Source organism: Chelonoidis abingdonii, chromosome 2 (assembly GCF_003597395.2).
Source record: "Chelonoidis abingdonii isolate Lonesome George chromosome 2, CheloAbing_2.0, whole genome shotgun sequence".
Taxonomy (NCBI): Eukaryota; Metazoa; Chordata; order Testudines; family Testudinidae; genus Chelonoidis; species Chelonoidis abingdonii.
In genome coordinates this window covers 144,284,340-144,308,578 of record NC_133770.1, presented here as the reverse complement: position 1 = coordinate 144,308,578, position 24,239 = coordinate 144,284,340, and the positions used below count along the sequence as shown (strand labels likewise).

Below are 24,239 nucleotides of genomic sequence, written 5' to 3'. Positions count from 1 at the left end.
AAGAGCAGGAAGGGAAGTGGGTTATTTCCCTTTGTTGTGAGACTCAAGGCATCTGAGTCTTGGGGGTTCCCCCGGGAAGGTTTTGGGGAGACCAGAGTGAGACAGGCACTGATTCCTGTCTGGTGGCAGCAATATCAGATCTAAGCTGGTAATTAAGCTTAGAGGGTTCATGTTAGCTTCTCAGTTTATGAACGCTAAGGTTCAAATCTGAGTAGGAAAGCTATGATACTCAGGACAATGCTATTTTTGTTCATTATGGCACTGAGCACTGCTGGAGCTGAGATGAGGTACAAGAGACCAGTGATTTGATCCAGTGTAGCAAATCCTCTGTGAGTCTTTCAGAGAGAGAGAGAGAATGAAAGTGGCATCAAGATAAACTTTAAAATCTATACAGATATTTTCGGTGGAAAATACTGTATTATTACTCTCATCCAACTGCCCACTCTTCTAAACTACATGCTTGCAATGGAAAATACGTCTCTCTTGTGGGTAATTCTACCTGTTAATTAGCGCCAAAAGTTTAGGCAGGCATTTGCTCTGTGCTCTGATGACGTCTGATTAACTGTATTTGGACTCAGTACAAACACGGAAAAAGAGTAGCTAGTGTTCCGCTGGGATATTTCTTTGAAATGTGCGGATAGAAAGACAAAGAGATCCATAAATCATAAGAATTGGTGAACTTCTGCTCCTCTATGTCCCCTCTGGTTTCTAATTTCTTGTCTTACTGTTTTCTAAAGTTTCCATCCTCCCCTCCTCCCTCTCAGGACATTTAGGTAGAAAAGATTTCTTCTGACTCAGTCAGTGTGTGTTCAGGTTACTAGTCTATTCCCTTCTACTGTCATATTAGATGGTTATACAATACAGCAAGAAGGGCAGAGGTGTAGTTATCATAAGATAAACACTCCCATTGGTGTGAGGGAAAACAGTATGTTCCACACAGAAGTTGCTTTATTATATCTGTAAAAACAAACAAAACAACAAAGATGTGTATTTCTTCCTATCAGGAATATTGTGTTCTTTTACCTCAAAAATATTTCAATATCAATTACTCAGAAACATCTTCTGGCAAAAAGGGAAGGGTGGGGGAAGCAACCCAGTACTACACAAGTAAAATTATCTGCGATGTTTACTGATAACATTATGACAGGGGAGAGGAGCAATAGAAAACAGAACTTTCATATGAATACACAAAAAACTGATGGGAATCTCATCTTTAAAATAGATTCAGTAATAGCTAATTTACCTAATTACAATCTTGCTCCATCTCTATCAGAGGGCAATTTTAATTCTAACTGTGTGGTGAATGTTTGTACATATGATTTCAGACGCTGGGAATAGTCAGTGTCTGACCTCTGCAGAGATTATATGTTGCTACAGAATTCTGGTAATAGAACAAACTCCTTGTCAAGGAGAACATTAGCCTTTCATTGGGTCCTGAGAAGATTTGGGTGGACTTTTTATTTTCTATTTTTCCCCCCTACCATTACATTTTAAGGACTGATCTTTTATCCAAGGCTAATTTTCCTTTTTTAAGATGGAGGAGAAAAGGGACTTTCATTCCTGGGAAACAAGAGCCTATCTTATATATTTGAAACCCTTCTGATGTTTCAGACCAACAATTTCACTTTTTAATTTGTTTTATGTACGTATTTCCAGAATGCTCCAGAGAATCCTGGAAACTGAAACCCTCTATGCAATCACATAGGACGTAAAACACAGGCACTATCAGTTCATAATTTGGTCACACAGTTCTGACCAGAAGTCTCCACATTCATTCTTTTTTTGCCTTTAAAAAAAAAAAAAAAAACAAACACCACCAGTAGCCATGATGGTGGTTTTCATAATTTTGGACCTCCGTCCAGTTGACAGTTCATGGAGACCAAGAATTCATTTCACATAATCTGCTAAATACTATCAATCAGGTAGCAGTGTTTTTTGATTACGACCAACTTGGACCGATGCTGTCACCCGAACCAGTAGGTGAAAGCCCCAATCTCATACTACCAGAGTCCCTTGAGTCATCCATTGTCATAAACAGATAGCTAAGGGTTAATGTCTCTTTCACCTGGAAAGGGTTAACAAATAACACCTGAGCAGAGGACCAATCAGGAAACAAGATACTTTCAAATCTTGATGGAGGGAAGCCTTTGTTTGTGGGTTTTGGGGTTTGCTTTGTTCTCTCTGAGTCCTGGAAGGGGACTAGAGGTGCAACCAGGTTTCTTGCCAATCTCCCTGCTACAGTCTCTTATATATATATTCAGAATAGTGAGTATTGAGTAAAAAGGCGGTTATAGTCTTTTGATTATTTCTGTATTTGCAAGTGTGTATCTGGCTGGTAGCGTTTTAATGTGTAGTTAGGTGAAAGTATTTTAAATTGTATTTCTCTCTATTGTCTATAAGCTGAAAGACCCTGTAATATTTACCATCTAGATTACAGAGATAACTTGTACTTTTTTTTTCTTTCTTTTTTTTTAAAAGTTTTGCTTTTTAAAACCGGTTTGATTTTTTTCCCCAGTTGAGGCTCAAGGGAATTGAGTCTGTACTCACCAGGGAATTGGTGGGGAGAAGGGAAAGATAAATTTCCTCTTAGTTTTAGATTCACTGAGCTTGAATCTGTATTGCCTCTGGGTGAGGGGAGAGAGGAGGGGTAAAGGTGGAAGCCTCTGTTTTAAGATTCAAGGAGTTGAATCCCAGTGATCTTCTAGGGTAACCCAGGGAGGGAAAGCCTAGGAGAGGCACTAGTGAGGGAAAGAGTTTACTTTCCTTATATTAGGATCCAGGGAGTCTGGATCTTGGGGTCCCCAGGGAAGGTTTTGGGGAGACCAGAGTTTATCAGACACTCAAAGATCTGATTGGTGGCAGTGTATCAGATCTAAGCTGGTAATTAAGCTTAGAAGAATTCATGCTAGTACCTCATTTTTGGACTCTAAGGTTCAGATTGAGGAAAGATACCATGACATCCATTCCTTACATTGCACATATTTTATGCACTTTTAAAGAGCCATAGTAACTTTTAAGTGCTTTCATAAAAACAATCAGAAAACACTTCCACAAAAGGTTGAAAAGAAATATTGATTGATGTAGGACCCTTTGACAGAACCAATTAGCACAGCAGTGGGTACATCACCTTTTGAGATTGAAAGGCTGTAATTACTGTTTTTAGTGATGTTTAAGTGGTTTTCATTTTTTCCCCTTCTATTAGGTATAAAATGGTTGGCTGTGGCAGTCTATTGTGAAGACCTCAGAACAAATACCAGAAATTTCTCCACTAGTTCCTCATGATGTAAATGCGGTGTGACCTTTCCCCAATGGGCAGTTAAACCATGGACATACTAAAAAAAAACATTTTGGACTGTTTTTCTAAACCAGGCTTCACCTTCCCTCTTGGGGACCTATTAAGGGATTACATCTGAAAAGAAAAACAAAAGAGAGAAGGAAACCTTGAACTGGAAAGTTATCCTACAATGAGAATTATGAGCACATCTTGTATCTGCCCAGTCCTAGTTTGTCTCTGTTTTGTGCAGAGGTGTTATGGAGCTGCTCATCATGGCTCCATCAAGGTGACCAGAAATCAAACCAAACACATAGAAGGTGAAACAGAAGTGCACCATCGTCCCAAGCGTGGATGGGTATGGAACCAGTTCTTTGTTTTAGAAGAACACCTGGGACCAGATCCCCAGTATGTGGGAAAGGTAAGGTCTTATTTATTTTCTGTAAAGGGGTACAGGGACATTAGGAGAGAAACATATTGTTTTTTCAGATGCCAACCTAGTTGATGTCTCCTGTAAAGTTGGAAGCACCTCAGAAGTCAATGATATTACAGACATTCACAAATTATTTGCCCATTATCCCTATTTATTTATGATGATAATCATGATGAGTAAAAAAAGATGACATATAACTATAACATTCACTATACTGCATCATCCTTAGTGTTTTATGTTAAAAAGACAATTAGGAGCAACTGCTGCAGTTCACACTCCTCAGTTAGATTCTGTACTACCCCAAATGCAACATGCTCAATATACCATTACACACAGATGCTGCCTAGTTCAGAACAAGTTGCAAATCTTCCCTGAGAAATGCTTTAGGGACAAGATTTGTCCAACAAGGTGTAGGCTAACTTTGAGATCCATTTGAAGAAGCACCATTCTGGAGCAAGTTTCTTTGGGACTCTTCCTCTCTCAGAGCGTATATGATATGCTTCCCTCCACAGCTGGCCGTGTATGTATCTGGGGGTAATGGCACCATATCTGCCAGGTCCATTTAGGGTGCAAAATTAGAGTGGTAGGAGCCCAAGGAGAGTGCAAAGACTATATTTATGTTTGGCTTTTATGCAGTGAGTTCAGGGAAAAGCTCCTTATATTTTCCCACTACCCTTTTGCTCCTGTGAAGGTGCCAATCAAAAACTGGTTCCCAGCATGTAATATCTGTATGAGATAATCCATGCTAAAAAAAAGTCATTAGGAGAACATGAAGGCTACAAAGTGTCATTGCTTGACTTCTGAGAGCCTCCAAGTTACAGGCTGTCTAAACGCTGTTCTCTTCTACACATTATTATACAGCCTTTCATTAAACCATTTTAGTTTTTCCGTAGGACACCCACCTCATTCATTGCTCAGGATGGATTGTGTTCAGGAAATGAGGCAGATATTCAGTATTTTTTTTTTCATCTTCCTCATTCAATGTGTGTCCCCATGCCTCATTTGCTGCACTCAGTTCAAACTCTGCACCGAATAAGGATAATATTTTTCCTTCTTTCTTCATAGGGTTCTCTTTGATGCTAACCATTTTAGTATCTTAGTGCCTCACAGAAGTTACTGAATTTATCTTCACAGCAACTTCCTTAAAATGGGAGGTATCAATATTCCATTTTACATTTGGCAGTAGTTCTGATATTCTAATTTAGTTTAGAAATTGACCATTATTAACTTAGGTAGCTTTATTTATTATTATTTTTATTCAAAAAGGGAAATCTGGACAGTAAAGACCAAAATAATACTACAGTAATAATCAACAGAATTTAAATTGTGGTTGCTTGTATTGTAGTGTCTCTTCATTTTGAGAAATAGGTTTCTGAACTGCTGTAATATCTACAGTAATTTCATCTACATTATCTAGGTTTCATTTGATGTGCCTTTAATTTGACAAGAGATTTTCCTACCAGGACCCTAGATTTATGAAGGAGTGCATGGGTGCGTGTGTCTCTGTAATTCTAGGCATCTGTTCAATGTCACTGACCTGCCAATGCTGTAAATTATTAATCCAGTCATCTATTCTGCCTCATTGGTGTTAAGGTTAGATACATGCCCTTTCACATTTTTCATGCCCAGTTTAGGAATAACATCACAAGATGAGAATCATTATGTAAAATGCTGTTCTATTGTTGCAGTCATTGTCACTGTAATGTACACTAAGGACAAGAATAGGTCTGCAATCAAAATGGTGAGGTAGCTCATCCTTATTATGAGGATGGATTATTTTTTTGTGTTGACTGTGTATTGTACAGCATGTGCGCAGACACACAGGCTTTAGTTTACACATAATCATCTAATCTGACTCCTGCACAATTACAGGCCACAGAACCTCACCCACCCATTCCTAAAATAGACCCATAATAACTTGGTGAGTTATTGAAGTCCTCAACTATGATTTAAAAACCTCAGGTTACAGAGAATCCAACCTTTACACTAGTTTAAACCTGCAGTTGACACATGCCCCATGCTGCAGAGAAAGGCGAAAAAGGGTCTCTGCCAATCTGACCTGAGGGAAAATTCTTTCACAATCCCAAATATGGCAATCAGTTAGATACTAAGCAAGACACACCAGCAGAGCACCTGGGAAAAAATTGTCTTTAGTAAGTCAGAGCCCTCCCAATCTACTGTCATATCACCGGCTGTTGGGGATATCTGCTACTAGCAGTTGCAGATTGGCTATGTGCCGTTGCACGCAGCATCATTATGCCAGCCACTCCAAAAACTCATCAAGCACAATCGTGAAGCGAGTTAGGTTGTTTGCCCCCACTAATCCTCTTTGGAAGGCTTTCCATTCCTCTGGTTAGAAACCTTCCTTTAATTTCAAACCTAAGTTTGCTGATGGCCAGTTTATATCCATTGGTTCATATGTCCATATTGGCAATTAACTTAAATAACTCCTCTCCCTGCTTTGTATTTATCCTTCTGGCATATTTATAGAGAGCAATAATATCTCCCCTCTGCCTTCTTTTGCTTAGGCTAAACAAGCTAAGCTCTTCTTTCCTAAGGTAGGTTTTCCATTCCTCTAATCATCCTAGTAATCCCTCTTTGCACCTGTTCCACTCTGAATTCATCTTTCTTAAACATGAGAGACGAGAGCTGCACACAGCATTCCAGATGAGGTCTCACCAGTACCTTCTATAAAGGTACTAACACTTCCCTATCTCTACTGGAAATACTTTGCCTGATGCATCCTAGGATTGCATTAGCCTTTTTCACAGCCGCATCACATTGGTGGCTCATAGTCACCCTATGATTAACTAATACTCTCAGGTCTTTCTCCTCTGTCACTTCCTACGGATAAATCCCCATTTTATAGCAAAAAATCTTGTTATTCCCTAAGTGCATGATTTTGCACTATCTGGGGTGCCTCGATATCCAAGCCACTTCCCCCTAGTGGTTACTGGAGATGGGAAAGTGGACTTGGGCTCGCCCACTACTCTGGATCCCAGCCCATGGACTGTGTGGAGTGCTGCTCTCTGCTGTGTCCCTTTAACAATGTTGCACGGCTTCTCTAATTCCCTGGGCCACTTTACCGCAGCTCCACAGCATCTTCACCCTTACCTCAAGGCCTTGTCCTAATGGAGTCTTAGCAACCAACTCATGGCTCCTTCTCACTCTCCTCAGCTTCTGGCTGTGCTGCCCTGTCTGGGGTTCTGTAGTTCCATCAGTCAGGCAGAAACCATCCACGTTCCTACAGCAAGGAACTGAACTCTTTCCCTGCAGCTCTTCTTATACTAGGCAACTGGGCCTTGATTGGCTGTGTCCCACACAGCCACTTTAGGCAGCTTGGAAGATCCTCTCAACTTCCCTTTTTTGGGGCAGGGTGTGGCAGGGCCACAAGGCCTCCGGCAGGGAGCCTCAGAGGATCTGGTATACCCTGTCACATAGTTACTATATTAGCAATCCTCCATTCACAGGATATAACCCCCTAATTTACAGATTCATTAAAAATCTTTGCTATTGTTTTTTTTTTTAATTTCATATTCCAGTTCCTTTAATATTCTTGGATGGAGATATCTGGGTGTCCTGATTCGGTCACATTAAGATGTTGATTTTTGACTTTGACATTGTATGTGGTAATTTCTACTTCCATATTCTTATTTCCATTAGCCATCCTGCCACTACTCCTAAGGTTTTCATTGCCCTTATTAAAAACTGAGACAAAGTATTTGTTTAAGTGTTGGCCTATGTCTAGATAATCTTTAATCTCCATCCCATCCTCAGTGTTTAGTTGTCCCACGTCTTCTTACCTTGCTTTTTATTTACCATATATACTCGATCATAAACCAATTCATTTATAAGGAGACCTCCCCAAGATGGACAAGTAAAAATGGAAAATATTTATAACTATTCGTAAGCCAACCCTATAATTCAGGGGTCAGCAAACTTTGGCTCCCAGGCCATCAGGATAAGCCACTGGTGGGTCAAGATGGTTTGTTTACCTCGAGCGTCCGCAGGCACGGAGGTAAACCTAAGTAAACAAAGTGTCCTGGCTCGCCAGCTGCTTATTGTGACAGGCCGGGAGAGCAACTGGTGGGGAAATTTTTTGGGAGGGAGAAGCTGGGAGTCAGTGGAGTAACCCCTGTGACCACCCCCCACGTGATCTTACCCCTAGGCTGGGACCTCCACACTTTCCCCATCCCATCCCTTCCCACCTTATCTGGGGAGGGCCAGGGGAGGATGTCTCCGACCTGGCTGGAGCTGCTCCAGCAGGCTGGGAAGCCTGGCCACAGCCTGCTCTGGTGGGTGGGACTGAACAGCACGGCTGCAGCCTGCCAGCCCCAGAGCTGCAGCTACTTCAGAGGCTGGGGGGAGAGCAGTGTAGCCAGAAGTGGAGAGACTCTGGCCCCGCCTCTTCCCTTCTGTCTCTGCTGGCTGTGCTCCCTCTGTTGGGCGGAGGGGCTGTGTCCCACCTCTCCTTCTCTATATTTGTTCATAAGCCGACCCCCTTCTCTGGTGCTTCCTTTTTTTACTAAAAAAATTTGGCTTATGAATGAGTATACAGTAAATGACTATAGTACCTTTTACTATTTGTTATAATCTGCTTTGCAGGGCCCAACTCTGCTTAGCTTTGGCTGTTCTCACTTCCCCCCCCACGCTTTCTGACCTCCAAGAGGTAGCTTTCCTTGCTTAGCCTTCCATTCCTTGTAGGCTTTCCGCTTTCTCTTAATCACTTATTTGAGATGCTTGCTCATCCAGCGTGATCTGCAACTCTTCGCTACAATTCCCTCCCTCTCCCACCACCACCCGGCTTGGGATGCAGGCTTCAGATAGTTTCTGCAACTTTGATTTAAAATAATTTCAAGCCTCTTACACATTCAGATCCTTTAGTTCTTCAGTCCAGTCAACTTCCCTAACTAATCCCATTAATTGTTTAAAGTTTCCTTTTTGAGATCAAAGACCCTAGTTGCAAATCTATTTTTCTTTATTCTTCCATTTAGTTTAAACTGAAGTAGCTCATGATCATTCAACCCAAGGTTGTTTCCTGCAACCCGTTTTTTCTGTGATGTTCTCACTGTTCACCAATACCAAATCTAAAATGGCATCACCTCTTGTTCATTCAGGAATTATTGGTTGAAGAGATCCACCAGCCATCACATCCAGAAAAATCTGGGCCGTTCTATTATTAGCAGCACTTGTCTTCCAGTCTGCATCTGAGAAGTTAAAGTCTCCCATTATGACACAATTGCCAGTAGTATTTATTTAATTTAAAAGTTTAGAGGTCTCTATCCATATCTAAATCAGATATTGGGGCCTGTAGCATACCCAACGCACTGTCTTGGGGGAACTTCTGATAGCTTTCGTCTCTAAAGCGACTTTGACCAAAACAGACAGTTTTATCCATTCCATCACTTCCAATTTCTTTGCAGTCTACCTCATTATTAATATGCAATGCTACTCCACCATCTTTTCCTTCATTTTTGTCTTTCCTAAACAGCATATACCCTTCAATATCTGTACTCCAGTCATGACTACTGTTCCATCATGTTTCTGTGTAACCGGGTGTGACTCACCCCTGCAGCGCCTCCTGCTGGTCACTCCTGGGAATTAGCTCAAATTTGCACCTGGAGCTCCCTCTGCAGGCCGGTGATCTGCCTTCATACCTGCTATGGGCCCCGTGTCCCTCCCCGGACCCCGGTGCCCCTTTTACATGGGGTTCTGCCCCCTGGCAGTAACCCCTTTCTCCTTAGGGTTTCCCATCCCTGGGAACCCCCCACTCTATCCCCACTTTGCCTCAGGGTCTTGGCAACTGCCCAGTCATTAGCTAGCCCCACGCCCCGGGGCAGACTGCAGTATTAGCCTCTCATCATCGGCAAAGGGGTTTGGACCTGCTGCCTTGGCCTACCCCTGAGTTGCACCCTGCAACCCCAGTACCTCTTAGCCTACTGCTAGGCCGCAGCCTGGGGCTTTCCAGGCAGGAGCTCCCCGGCTCCGCTGCCTTCCCCAGCCCTACTTCACCCTAGGTACTTTGTCTGGTCCCTTGCAGCAGCCAGGCCCTTCTCCCTCTGAAAGCAGAGAGACTTTTTTGGCTCCTGGCTTCTCTGCCCTTTTATAAGGGCCTGTGGCTCAGTTTGGGGCGTGGCCCCATCTGCTGCCACTTCCCCCAATCAGCCCAGCCTAAAAGGCTGCTTTCTCCAGCCCCTGCCCCTTCCCTGGGCTGTTTTTAACCCCTTCAGGGCCAGAGCAGGGATCCACCCTGCTACATTCTGGTATCCCTATAATATCTAGTTTCATTTTCTACACCAGTAGTTCTAGTTCCTCCATTTTGTTACCCAGGCTACTTGCATTGGTGTACAAACAACTTAGTTGTTTCTGTTTGGATTCCCCCAGATTCGTCACCCAATTAGGTACAGTCATTCTACTGCCAGTATTGCCTACCTGACTGTTAGCTTCATTGGTATCTTTGCCTCTTAAACTCCATTCTCCTACCCATTCCTCTTCCTTTCTCAATTGCTGTATTTCATTTTGATTTTCTTCCTGGTCAATATTAGAATTAGGCATGAAGATTACATAAGTATCTCCCAACCATCACCCCTAAGTTCCTAGCTTAAAGCTCTTTTAATCAGTTTTGCCAACCTCTATCCCAGAAGTCTGTTTCCCTATCTACAAGAGTGGAGTCCACCCATGAAAAACAGACCTCTGTTCATGAATGCCTCCCAGTGGTCTAACATCCCCAAACCCTACTCATAGCACCACTGTCTGAGCCAGCTGTGAATCATCAAAATCTTGTAGTGTCTTCATTCTCCTCCTCTAGGAACAGGTAGAATCCTACTGAAGATCACCTGAGCCTCCATTTCTTTGTTTCTCTCCTAGCCTGGCACAGTCTTTCTTCATGTGTTCCAGCAAGAATCTATCAGTATCATATTTTCCCAGGTGAAGAAAATCAGTGGACTCTTTTGTGCTCCCATTAGGATCCTCTTCAGCCTTACATCTTCAGGTCCATGTTCCATATCTTAGCTCCCAGCAGACAGCAAACTCTTCTGTTCTCCAGATCAGCTCTGGTGACAGGCCTGTCTATTCTTCTTTGTAGGAAGTCACCAATCATGTAGACCTTCCTCTTCTTGGGGGGTTGGTGGGATTCTCCGGACTTCCTCCTGTTCTTTCTGGTTGCAAGTCATCCTGCATCCTCCCAGAACTCCAAACTCTCTCCATTGACTCTTCCCCTCTTCTTGTAGGAATAGCAGCTCTTAGCTTCTTCCTTGCCATCCCACCTTCTGTTACTGTCTGCTGTGCCCCTTCTTCATTTTCCAACTCAGCAAACCTCCTTCACTAGCTGGTCTTTTCCTGTCGCTGGTTCTCATAGTCACTTGCTTCTGCTGCCCTCTTTTCTCACCCAGCACTCTATCTTCGCTGTTCTCCAGTCCATCTGCGAGTCTTGACATTTCCCTTTAGACTCCTCTTGCTTTCCCTCCATCATGTCCAAATCACCTTTGAAACTCAACCATAGTTTCCACCTGCACCTCCAAACTTTGGATCTTTTCTTCCATCAGCTGTATAAGGCAGCACTTCATAAGAACAGAGCTCTTTCTGGATACTCCCCTTACAAACACCCACTCAAATTCCCCTGTTTTCAGCTCTGTTTGCTGGCTCTTGTGCTGCTGACTGGCTACTTGGCTGCCTTTATAGGACCCCTAATCAGGGCTGTGCAATCAAAGTTTCTGATTCTCTCTCAGCACACTGCTCCCTTCCAGATTTGCAAACTGAAAACACACACACACAAACTTAATTACTGCCCCTAAGGAATAGGGGTTTGCCTCCTCTCTCTCCTTCTCCAACAAAACTCCCACTCAAACTCCCCTAGTTGCAACTCTGCTGGCTCCTGTGTTGCTGATCCTGAATTTTAACATGTTACATACCCGTTCTTAAAGTGTAATATTTCTGTTCTCCTAGAAACATGTTGCTAGGAGACTGGAAAATTGTATGAAATGTATCTATATTAGTAACACTCTTAAGGTTTTTATAGGAACATGGAACATGACAAAATACAGCATTTCACCAAGTGGGATTATGATAAGAATGAGAAATGGTCCTATTGTACCTGACTCTCTCTAATATTAAGATTATTATTAACATTGCTTGGCTAATGTGGTACTTGGGTGTCATATATACAATTGTGGAGTATATATTTCTGGTACATGCAGAATCAGTCACTCCATTAAAAAGGAAAATTATGGTTGTTCCTGAAAACTTTCAAGAGAACCAGAATATCTAATCTAATATCTGTCCTTGTGAGATGTCCAGCATATATACATGCAATAAAGAAATTGCATCATGTGGAGCTATTTTCCTGATGATAGTGACAAAATGCTCTATCCTTCATGAGCGTTCAATAAGTCAAAGGCTCATGAGGACTCTTACCTTTGAGTGGGCACTTTACATGATAAGCCAAAACTCCACATTCTCCATTGAGTCTTGAGCCCTGGACAAAGCAGGGCTCACGTATGCAGAACGTCCTGGAAAGGAGTTGGGCACTACTCTCATAAAATGGGAGAGTCCTGAGAAGAGAGCCACAAAGAAGTTGGCACTGCTTGCTGCATCATCTCTTTGCTTGCAATAATTCACACTAGGTGTATTTTCCACACATAAAAGGAAAAAAACCTAAAAACATGTACTTTCAGTTTAGCTGGCTTTTATGTTAGACCAAGGAAAACAACAAATAGAAAAGTTGATGAGAGTGATGGAAAATCAGAGCTCATCTTGAAGTCCATAAGATCCTCGGACATCCCTGCCTCTGACAGACAGGTACTTATACTCCCGGTATGTTTAAAAGTGCACTGCACAGGAAACAGAATCATAGCTCACATCCTCAACATTCGTCACCTTGGAGACACAAGTAGGATGCACTGTGATGGTGGGGTGGCAATAACAATCTGACCCTTGAGTGAGTTATGCTGCTAAGAAAAATAGCATAGTGACATAGGCATGGGATCCATAAAGTTGGAATCTGATATCTCTGATGGTGAACCTTAGGTTCTGTGAGTTTTTAAGAGTACACCCCCTCATAAGCAGCTGCTTATGGAGTGGAGGAATGAGTGGGAGTATTTTAGCCTTTTCTTATTTTTCTTCTTACTGTTCACTGTAAAATACTTTGACATACTATTTATGATGACAGTATAGCAAAGCATACCAAATTGAATGATATGACTCTCAGTTAAAGGGAGTTCAAGTGATAGATAGTATGAGAGGAGGATCAGATTTTTAAGAAAATTTTAGCATTTCCACTGCCATGGTAAAATATTGCACTGCAAATTTAGTCATATAGAGAAAGAGATTCCCCATTATCATGAGGGATTTTCAAGATAATTCCTTCGAAGTTTTATTCCCTGAAGACACAGTATATTAAACCTGTATGCAGTGCTGTAGCCAGGCTGGCCCCAATATATTAGAGCAGGGGTAGGTAACCTATGGCACGCGTGCCAAAGGCGGCACACAAACTGATTTTCAGTGACACTCACACTGCCTGGGTCCTGGCCTGTGTCCAAGGGGCTCTGCATTTTAATTTAATTTTAATGAAGCTTCTTAAACATTTTAAAAACCTTATTTACTTTACATACAACAATAGTTTAGTTATATATTATAGACTTATAGAAAGAGACCTTCTAAAAAACTTTAAAATGTATTACTGGCACGTGAAACCTTGAATTAGAGTGAATAAATGAAGACTCGGCACACCACTTCTGAAAGGGTGCCGACCCCTGTATTAAAGAGACAAAGTGGTTGAGGAAATACCTTTCATTGGATCAACTTCAGTCTAAGCTTAAACAGACCTAAAGAAGAGCTCTGTGTAGATTGAAAGCTTGGCTCTCACCACCTTGTCTCTTTATATTATACTTGTCATTCATACTTCCTGAAAAAGACAATGTGATGACATGATGCTGGAAGAGATTAGTTCTAACACATAGCAATAATGATTTCGTATTTTCCTGATAAAATCAAGAAAAATACAACTTTCTTGCCTTAATGTTAGTAAGGAGAGAAACTGACAATATAGAGCTTAAATCAAATGTGGCATACTAGAGTCAGGGCTGGTCCTTTTGTCTCTTACCACCAAGTCCTCAACTAAGGGTATGAGTATGCAATACTAAGAGCTTATGCATAGAATGATAACACAGATAACCCCAATCCTGTATTATCATTATCTTGTTATGTGGCTTGGATCTTTTCTTGCTTCATCTGTTATTTTCATAAAGGTATCTAAGACTTTATTTTGCTCTCAGTGCAAGTGTCCTTGTCATCCACGCCGAGACTCCCCACAAAATATTGAGCTCCATAGTGTGTATCCTATGTAGCCTGATTCTGAGGGGAGAACATCATCACTGTCAGATCAATTGGCCATTAATCCAACATTATTAACCTCAAAAAGGTTCAGGCAACACATCTATAGCTTTATTCCTTATTTTCTGACAACTTTTTATTATAATTAAAAACTGTGCATGTACCCTTTTTAATGATGTCACTATTTTAATAGTGTCACCAGGGCTGGCTTAGATTTGCTAGTGCCCGGGGCCCAAGCCTAAGGACTTCAGCCATGGGTGGCGGGGTCAGGTTACAGGCCCCTTGCCTGGGGCTGAGGCCCTTGGGCTTTGCCTTTGGACCTCCAGCCTGGGGAGATATATCATGTTAAAAGCCAGTGGCTGCTTTCTAAAGATTGTGTGATATATATTGCAGTTACAGTATTTCATGTAATATGTCTGATTTCTTCATGAGTTTTATTTAAGATTATAATCTCCCATATATGTTTTACTTCCCCCTAAGAATATTTGATATTTTCAAGATTTATTTATTATGTAGTAATAGTATTTTCAACCATCTCTCTAGTGTTCCACACAAAGGTGGTTCATTTTATCCTCCTGATGAGATATTTCTTACTTTCAGAAAGCAGGTAACAAGGGCCTGGATCTGGCCTTCCTTAAACTGAAAGTGACTAGTTTAAGGAATGAGTGGCCCTAAGCACTTAAGTCTTGACTTGATCAATGTTTCAACTTAGTGCAGAAAATGTTATAAAAGTTATTGTGCTACAGATACTGGCCTGTGTGGATATGGTGTGAAAAGGCAAGAAGTAACAACAAGGAGAAAGTCAGAGAAAGAAAAGTCAGGACAAGACTCAGCAGTATAAAAAGAATCTCAAGGAAGATGAGTTCATCCTGATAAAATTGATTTAAACATTTAATTGAAATGATAGTCTCACAGCAGCAGTCTGACAGTTTACAGTATGAGGCTAACAAACTGGATAAAGCCTTTTGACAAAAACAATATTCTACTGATATAATAGATTGAATGTTGTTGTTCTGACATAAAAAGACAAATTCCTCCCTGTGGAATTCCACATTGACTTCAGTGAAGTTACACCAGGTATGAATTTGACCCAATGTCTTTTGGGAAACAATGAAGTTCACTGTGTTCCAGCTTTTGTTTGTCTGTTCTGTCAAGTCAAAATGCACTTGTCAGTCTCATTTATATAGCCATTTCTTGTCATGGAACTGCATTATGAGTAACATGGAGAACATGCTCCAGGAAATCTGAGATGTGGCTGAATTCTATGTTTCAAATTCAGAAGGGTGAAAGCAGTCTCTTCTACTGGGTTTTAATTTCTCCCCAATAACCTATGAATGTTTTGAGATTCCAAGTCATGAGAGAGTTCCATTATGTAACCCTTCTGCCCCTCTGAGTTGGCAGAAACAAGGGCCGGGTTCAGTATCCAGGGGTTCCATTTCAATAATGCAATGCAAAATAGGCTCGAGCCCCCACCCAGTGACCTGGAACAATTACATTCCCCGCCTCCTCTGGGCACCTCTATGAGGCAATGCTTCCCCTCTTGCAGGCACGGAGTCTGAGTGTAGCAAAATCCTTTTTAATAAAGGAGGGAAACAATGTGGCATCATGTTGGGGAAACACCACAAACAGGATTCATAACACAAACCATTAGCAAAAGACCTACCTCCAAGTAAGTTTTGGCAGTGTCCTTTTCCCCTCAGGGTCTATAGTCCAACAACCCAAAAGTCTCTGTCCCTGGTCAGTGCCGCCCCAGATTTCAAAAGTTTATCTGCAAAGTTTTACCCCCCCAGCCTGGGTGGAAATGGTGGGGGCACACGGGGTGTTAAGGGGCACCTTTCGTGGACTGAGGCCGACTGCACCATCTCTCCGTGGAGTTCTTCTGTAGCCTTCACCACAAATGGCTCTGCTCCACGAGCCACTCCACACCTCCAGCCGTCCCGTGAGCTACTCGAGCCATCCCCGCAAACTACTCCACTCTGCTCCATTCGCTGTTCTGTGGGCCGCTCCAATCGTCCCACACTGTTCTGCTCCACTCCTCTCCGATCCTTGTTCCGTGGGCCGCTCTAACTGTCCTGCAAACTGCTTCGTTCTGCCAGCCACATAGCAATATATCTTCAGGCTCCCCCATTAGTTAACACAGCACTCAGTGATCTCAGCTCAGTAATTTTAGCTCTTCTAGTGATTTCAGCTTTTAGTAAGGGAGCCCCAATGCTGTTGCACCATTGGCCCAAACTGAATTCAGCTCAGCAGCCTCTAGCTAGACTCCTAATGGAATAAAATTAGCTCTGCTATTCAACAGTGAAGAGAGGAGAAGGTGCAATTGGTGCTCCAGGCCCTCAAAAGGGGCCCATACCCTCAGGTACATATACCTAGCCTCAACATCTCTCTTCACTTGGTTTTGGAATCCTTGTCCAGCAAGTGCTACTCAGTTGATGGTGAGACCCTCTGTCATAAAACAGTTTCATAGTCCCTCATTCACATAATGAGGGTAACAACACTTTATTCCTCCTGTCCCATAACAGAGAAATTGGGGATCTCACAGCTGTCAAGGTGACCATTTTGTGCTGCCGTGTGCTCATGCTAGGTGTGGTGGGTGTGTCTATGCAAACAAGATCAGCCCCTGAAGTTCTTTCCCACACTTGCCATAATTCACCACCAGATGTCAAGGTAGAGCTCATCCTGACTCTGCTTACAATTACATTCCACGACTAGTACAATTTGTGTAATGAGTCCCTCTTTCCTTATAGTCAAACAATCAAATAGTTGATTTGTTGAGTACTAACGTAAAAAAATGAGGAAGAAAATGTAGCAAGTAGCATGTACTAGGACTATGCAAGAACTAGATGTAGCGTGCAAAAGCCTGACTATTTACAGCAGATTTTATATCAGAACTATGATAATGGGAAGACTTTTCTCTTATACTGCAGGCTGATTCAGTCTACCTATCTTTAGTAGATCCTTACTCGATGAGTAGCCACACTGAAATCAATGAGACTATCCACAGAATAAGAATCCCATGCCCAATGAGATTAATGACAAGGCTACAATCACCTTCAGAATTGATGCCAGTTCGTCATGAGTAAGGGTGGCAAGAACAAGCTCCTAAGCAGCCTCAGACACTAGGAAAGCAGAAAAACACAATAAAATAGAAAAATTACCTAAAAATGACCTGAAAAGGTTTGTGCTTTTTTGTGCTTCTTTATAATGTACTAAAGATGAGAAATTTTTACTATTATTGTTCTTCAAGCATATGAAGTATCAGGAATTGTAAATGTTGTCTTTGCTGCTTTGCTAGAGGTCTCCCTTGAAGGACTCAGAAAGGTAGCTTGTGAGTTATCTCAACCCTTAATTGAAGGAGTTGTTGCAGTGAAACTTTAAGAACAAATCTCTCTTCCAGTTGTTTTACACACACACTTCTTTAAACAGTCTGAATAAAAATCACTTCCCCTCTTAATCAATCAGGTTTTCTATCCAGGGTATCTATGGTCCCAAAACCTGTTACTTCTTTAGTCATCCAGAAAAACAAAACAAAAGAGGGTGGACAACACATGAATTTTTAAGTGTAAAAAACTAGGAGAAATTAAATATATAATTATTTTTATCTGTTTTTAAGAACAGACTTGCAGGCCATTTTCCTACATTATAAAAGATTTGATTGATTGATTGCAAGTCACATTTAAATCACAACTTTTTGGAAGTACCCAAGGTCAGTGTTCAGTCCTCCATGCCCATATTTAGCCTTTTTACCAATATAAAACTGAGGTTTACTTATTCTATAGGTTAACATATTGTTATGTGTAACTACCATTTCATTGCAAGATCATACTGTCACCCCTTGCTTAAGCAGATTTGCGGCTCTTACTTCCATGTTCCTTGCAGTAGCGCTTACTGGAACATTCTAACTCTTACCATTGAGCAAGCTGTTCATAGATCCCAAAATCTAAAGGTAACTGTTGATCTGTGCCAAGGGTTACAGCCTATTTAACCACACTTATGCTAATCTATGCTTCAGCTAATATCTTACAGGATACAGACCTGTAGGGTTCTTGTGTTGTAGCTGAATATAATAGAAGCAACTAAATATCATAAAGGCAAGCCAGTGAATAGAATGGAGGTGAATATAATGGCCAAGCTTGCCCTCTGGGTTAGAGATGAGAAATGCAAGGGTTTATTTCAGCATTATAATGTTTTGCTCCTTCTTTTGGTAGATGTCCATGATCATACCATAGGTACATATATTCTACTGATTTAAAGTAGCAATAGGGCGATCCAAGATTTACTGACATCTTTATAAACATTTAAGGATAATCTCTAACTATAAAAGCAATTATCAGTCAGAACAATGTGAAATGACTATTTCAGATTTTTTGTCCACAAGCATTTTATTGCTGCTGTGGAAGCTATGGAAGTTTCTTGGTGAGCAGTTAATTTTCATGTATGTCATTCCCCCCCGTGAGCTTGTCAGTTGCAGCTTGAACAGTTTTCAATAATACTGAATAGAACACAGAGAAGGGAACTTCTAACCTTATTTAGAGAAGAATGGAGGAGGTGGTATTTTCATCCAGTTATGATTTGTGGCTGTAGAGTTACAGCCACAAGCCTGAACTGTGGTCAAGCTCTGTAAGTCAGGAGAGGACAGAGGGCTACCATGGGTTTAAATCACCTTTGCATTCCTCTTGTCCTAGGTGCATTTGTCTTTCAGTGTGTTCCTGGGGAAAATTAGAGCATCCTTAGGGTTACTTTTTTGTGCAGGCCAACCACATGGAGCTGTTCATGGTAGCTAAGAATTAATTGCAATGGCCATTCTGGGTCAGACCAAATGTCCAGCCAGCCAGGTATCCTGTCTACCGATAGTGACCAATGCCAGGTGTCCAGAGAGAGTGAACCTAACAGGTAATGGTCAAGTGATCTCTCTCCTGCCATCCATCTCCATCCTCTGAGAAACAGGACACCAGTCCTTACCCATCCTGGCTAACAGCCATTAATGGACTTAACCTCCATGAATTTATCAAGTTCTCTTTTAAACTCTGTTGTAGTCCTAGCCTTCACAATCTCCTCAGGCAAGGAGTTTCACAGGTTGGCTGCACTGTGTGAAGCAGAACTTCCTTTTATTTGTTTTAAACCTGCTGTCCATTAATTTCATTTGGTGGACCCTAGTTCTTATATTATGGGAACAAGTAAATAATTTTTCCTTATTCACTTTCTCCACACCACTCATGATTTTATATACCTCTATCATATCCCCCTTAATCTCCTCTCTTCCGAGCTGAAAAGTCTGAGCCTCTTTAATCTCTTCTCATATGGGACCTATTCCAAACCCTTAATCATTTTAGTTGCCCTTCTCTGAACCTTTTCTAATGCCAGTATATATTTTTTGAGATGAGGATACCACATCTGTATGTAGTATTCAAGATGCAGGTGTACCATGGATTTATACAAGGGCAATAAGATATTCTCAGTCTTATTCTCTGTCCCTTTTTGAATGATTCCTAACATCCTGTTTGCTTTTTTGACTACCATTGCACACTGTGTGGAGATCTTCAGAGAACTATCCATGATGACTTCAGGATGTCTTTCCTGATTAGTTGTAGCTAAATTAGCTCCCATCATATTGTATAGTTAATAGTTCCACAATTACACATTTGAGTTCTTTCAAAACTCTTGGGTGAATGCCATCTGGTCCCGGTGACTTGTTACTGTTAAGTTTATCGATTAATTCCAAAACCAACTCTAATGACACTTCAGTCTGTGACAGTTCCTCAGATTTGTCAACTTCAGTGGATGGCTCAGGTTTGGGAATCTGACATCTTCAGCTGTGAAGACTGAAGCAAATAATTCATTTAGTTTCTCCACAATGACTTTACCGTCTTTAAGTGCTCCTTTTTTATCTCCATCATCCAGGTGCCTCACTGGTTGTTTAGCAGGCTTCTTGCTTCTGATGTACTTAAATAACATTTTATTATTACCTTTGGAGTTTTTGGCTAGTCATTCTTCAAACTCCTCTTTGGCTTTTCTTATTACATTCTTGGACTTTATTTGGCAGTGTTTATTCTCCTTTCTATTTGCCTCATTAAGATTTGACTTCCACTTTTTAAAAGATGCCTTTTTATCTCTCACTGCTTCTTTTACATGGTTGTTAAGCCACGGTGGCTCTTTTTTAGTTCTTTTACTGTGTTTTTTAATTTGGGGGTATACATTTAAGCTGAGCCTCTATAATGATGTCTTTGAAAAGTGTCCATGCAGCTTGCAGGGATTTCACTCCAGTCACCGTACCTTTTAATTTCATTTTAAATAACCTCTCCATTTTTGCATAGTTCCCCTTTCTGAAATTAAATGCCACATTGTTGGGCTGTTGAGGTGTTCTTCCCAACACAGGAATGTTAAATGTTGTTGTACTATGGTCATCGTTTCCAAGTTACCTCTTGGACCATATCTGGCACTCCACTCAGGATTAAATCAAGAATCGCCTCTCCTTTTGTGGGTTCCTGCACCAGCTGCTCCAAGACATTTTGTCTCTTCATTGCATCCTGAGGTGACATGTACCCAGTCAATCTGGGGATGATTGAAATCCCCAACTATTATTGAGTTCTTTATTTTGATAGCCTCTCTAATCTCTCTTAGCATTTCATCGACACTATCATTGTCCTGGTCAGGTGGTCAAAAGTAGATCCCTACTGTTATATTCTTATTAGAGCATGGAATTATTATCCATAGAGATTCTATGGAACATGTGGATTCATTTAAGACATTTACTTCATTTGATTCTACATTTTTCTCAAATATAGTGCCAACCTCTTCTCCCTCTGCCCCCGCATGACCTGTTGTGGCCTTCCAATATATTTATATTTTGTTGCCTGGAATGATTGTGTCCCATTGATTGTCCTCGCTCCACGAGGTTTCTGTGATGCCTATTATATCAATATCCTATTAGGAAGTATCCTATTAGGAAGTAGTGTGGCATAGGAGCTCCTTAAGAAAAGTAGGCATTAAACTGGGTCACCATGCAAGAATACCACATAGTGGCCTTAATGGCACAAAGAATCTGGCACTTCACAGATTAGAGTCAGTGGTATCAATGTCCCTTGAACTGTTCTCACTAGATTTTTTTTTCATCTTAAATAGAAGAAATCTCAAGTGTATTCTCATTTTTTAATATTATTGTTTTGGTATTTCCTGTTTTACCTTATATTATTTAAAGCACCATGATATTTGGGAATGATGTGCTATAATTAATAAATTTAAAAAACCATAAAACTTTCCACTAACATATTAAGCATTTTAGATATGGTAGAATTTGCAAAAGCATTGTTTGCAAACACACAGTGGATTTCTGAAAAACAAAAAACAGTACAGTATCAGTTTGTTTAAAGGAGATAGCTGTGTAACTTTATGCCGTTGATTTTTACTTTTCACACATTAGACCAGGGCCAAACTTACTGGCCATCCAAGCCACATATGACTGTCTTCAGAAGTTCAAGAGCTGGAGCACGCTTGCTGGGAGCCAGAACTCAGGGCTTCAGCCCCTCTCCTGCTGAAACCCCGTGCCCTGGCAGGTGCACCCCGCAGGGCTGAAGACATGAGATGCTCCTCCCCATTGGAGAGAAGCTCCTACCCCACCACTTCACTGCAAGGCAGAGATCACAAGCTCCACCCCTCCCCTCCCCAGTCTGGTAGGTGGAGAATAGTGAGGCAGATGGGGCTTGAGATAAAATGATAAAATGGCTGCATGTGGCTCTCAAGTCACAGTTTGGCCACCCCTGCATTAGATACCTGCTCAAATATTTCTAGGTCTAACATGACAATGATTAACCAGAATATGTCAATATCCATTAATATTATTTGCTAGTTTGCCTCGGTTGTCCCAGAAATCATCCTGTGACAGATCCCCATCAAGCAAAACACTTAAGCACACATGTACCTTTAAGCCAGGGGTTCTCAAACTGGGGGTTGGGACCCTCATGGTGTCATGAGGTTATTATGTGGAGGGTCATGAGCTGTCAGTCTCCACCCCAAACCCCGCTTTGCCTACATCATTTATAATGTTGTTAAATATATTTAAAAGTATTTTTACTTTATAAGGCAGCGTTGCTGAATTATTGTCTCATAGGGATTCAGATATTTAATCAGAACTCCCAAAAATATAATGTGATTGGCTTAAAACTCATAAGATGTAAAAAAAAAAAAAATCACATTGTTTTTTGCTTGGCTGCAATTTTTTGTTTGTTTTTTTGCCTTTCATCCAGTTTTTGTGTGATACTCTCAGGTTTAATATTCAACTTTAAATATATCTCCAAAAACACCAGACTCCCTTCTCACTATTTGAAAGAATTCTCTTTACCCTCTCCTGTTTCATGGGGTTTGGGGAGCTCCATTCTATCCATCTCTATCCCCTGTTCAAATACACAGGACAGGCAGATGCCCCACATATATTCAATCTTCATGCTCTTCCACAGTTTCCTGTCCCACACCTACAAGTACATTCACTTGGTCCCCATATTTCACTACCTTTCCCATCAAGTGTCGTACACATTGCATTCTACCTCTCTGTCATCTCTATTCCCTGCTTCCTCTGGTCCTCATATTCCCTTGCATCACTTTCAGTCTAGCTCCTGATCCACACATTTCCCTATAGCCTTTAAGCCACTTTGTGTACCCCAGTCTGTACCCAACTCTCGTAGATTCCCACCCATGATTCTGTGTCAGAACAGAGAAAGCAGAGAGAGTTATTCTGTACCATATGAGTTTTGTACTGAAGTATAACCCACTGTCCACAGAGCTCCTAAACTACAGTTGCCAAACAAACACTTTGTAATGAAAAGACAAATTTTAAGAAAGATCAACAAGAGGATACACCAGCAGCACTCGTACTGTTGATATGGGTTCATAGACAAACACACTTTTAAGGTTAAAACTTATGGCATAGAAAATCCCAGAAGTATTATGTTCTTTCTTGTGTTGATCTTTCATGAATATTCTAGTGAATGGATTTCCTGGTTGGCATGTTCAACAAAAGAGCAAGCACATTTTCAATATATATGTGCAAAATTTATTTTGAATTTGTAAACACACATTGTTACTGAAAGTCTATTTCTAAGACTAGTTAACACTCTTTTAGAGCGAGCCTGGGGGGATAGCAATTCTGTTTTTTTTGACAATTTCAGAGGTTTCAAAATTATGTCTTTGTTCCAGTGCAGAAAAACCAACACCTTTGGAATGTTTTCATGAAATGGCACTCACTGAAATTTTATTTTTTGGATCAAAATGGTCAGATTTTTTTTGAGTCTCTGTCAGTGACTGGAGAGTGGATCCCCTGCATCCAAATTTGGTTGGTTAGCCGAAGCCCTCACTGGTGCTACAATGTCCACATTGCTATTTTTACTGTGCAGGCCACCAAACCTCGCCTATCCACTCATGCAATAGACCCATAACCTCTGGCTTTTACTGAGGTCCTCAAATCATGATGTAAAGACTTCAAGTTACAGAGAATGCACAATTTACACAATTCTAGACCTGCAAGTGACCCGTGACCCATGCTTGAGAGGAAAGCAAAAAACTCCAAGAGTCTCTGTCGATCTGAACTGGGGGAAAATTCTTTCCCGGCCCAAATATAGTGATTAGTTAGGATGAGCATGTGGGCAAGACCCACCAGCCCAACATCTAGGAAACAATTCTCTATAGTAACTCAGAGTCTTCCCCATCTAGTGTCCCATCACTGGCCATTAGGGATATTTACTACGAGCAGTTGCAGATTGGCTACATGCCATTGCATGCAGCATCATCATACCATTCCCTCCATAAACGTATCCAGCCCAATCTTGAAGTAAGTTAGGTTTTTTGCCCCCACTAATCCTCTTGGAAGGTTGTTGCAGAACTTCACTCCTCTGATGTTTAGAAACCTTCCTTTAATTTCAAGCCTAAGCATGTTGATGGCCAGTTTATATCCATTGGTTCTTAACTTAAATAACTCCATATTGGGGTTATAAGTCCATATTGGGTCTTAACTTAAATAACTCCACTCTTTCTCTGGTATTTATCCCTCTGATATATTTATAGAGAACAGTCATATCTCCCCTGAGCCTTCTTTTGCTTAGGCTGAACAAGCCAAGATCTACAAGTCTCCTTTCCTAAGGTAAGTATTAAATTCCTCTCATCATCCTAGAAGCCCTTCTCTTCACCTGTTCCAGTCTGAATTAATCTTTCTTAAAC

At 41.2% G+C, this 24,239-nt stretch overlaps 1 protein-coding gene across 2 annotated transcripts in view; it reads left to right on the top strand.

The window, feature by feature from the left end:
- The window catches only part of CDH18 (cadherin 18), a 973,183-nt gene that overhangs the window by 646,968 nt on the left and 301,976 nt on the right, over positions 1 to 24,239 (top strand). For both annotated transcript variants that reach the window (XM_075062696.1, XM_075062695.1), the window contains one exon: positions 3,203 to 3,692. In XM_075062696.1, coding sequence (XP_074918797.1) covers positions 3,465 to 3,692 — 228 coding nt within the window. In that variant the 5' untranslated portion in view covers positions 3,203 to 3,464. The remainder of the gene's footprint in view (positions 1 to 3,202; positions 3,693 to 24,239) is intronic.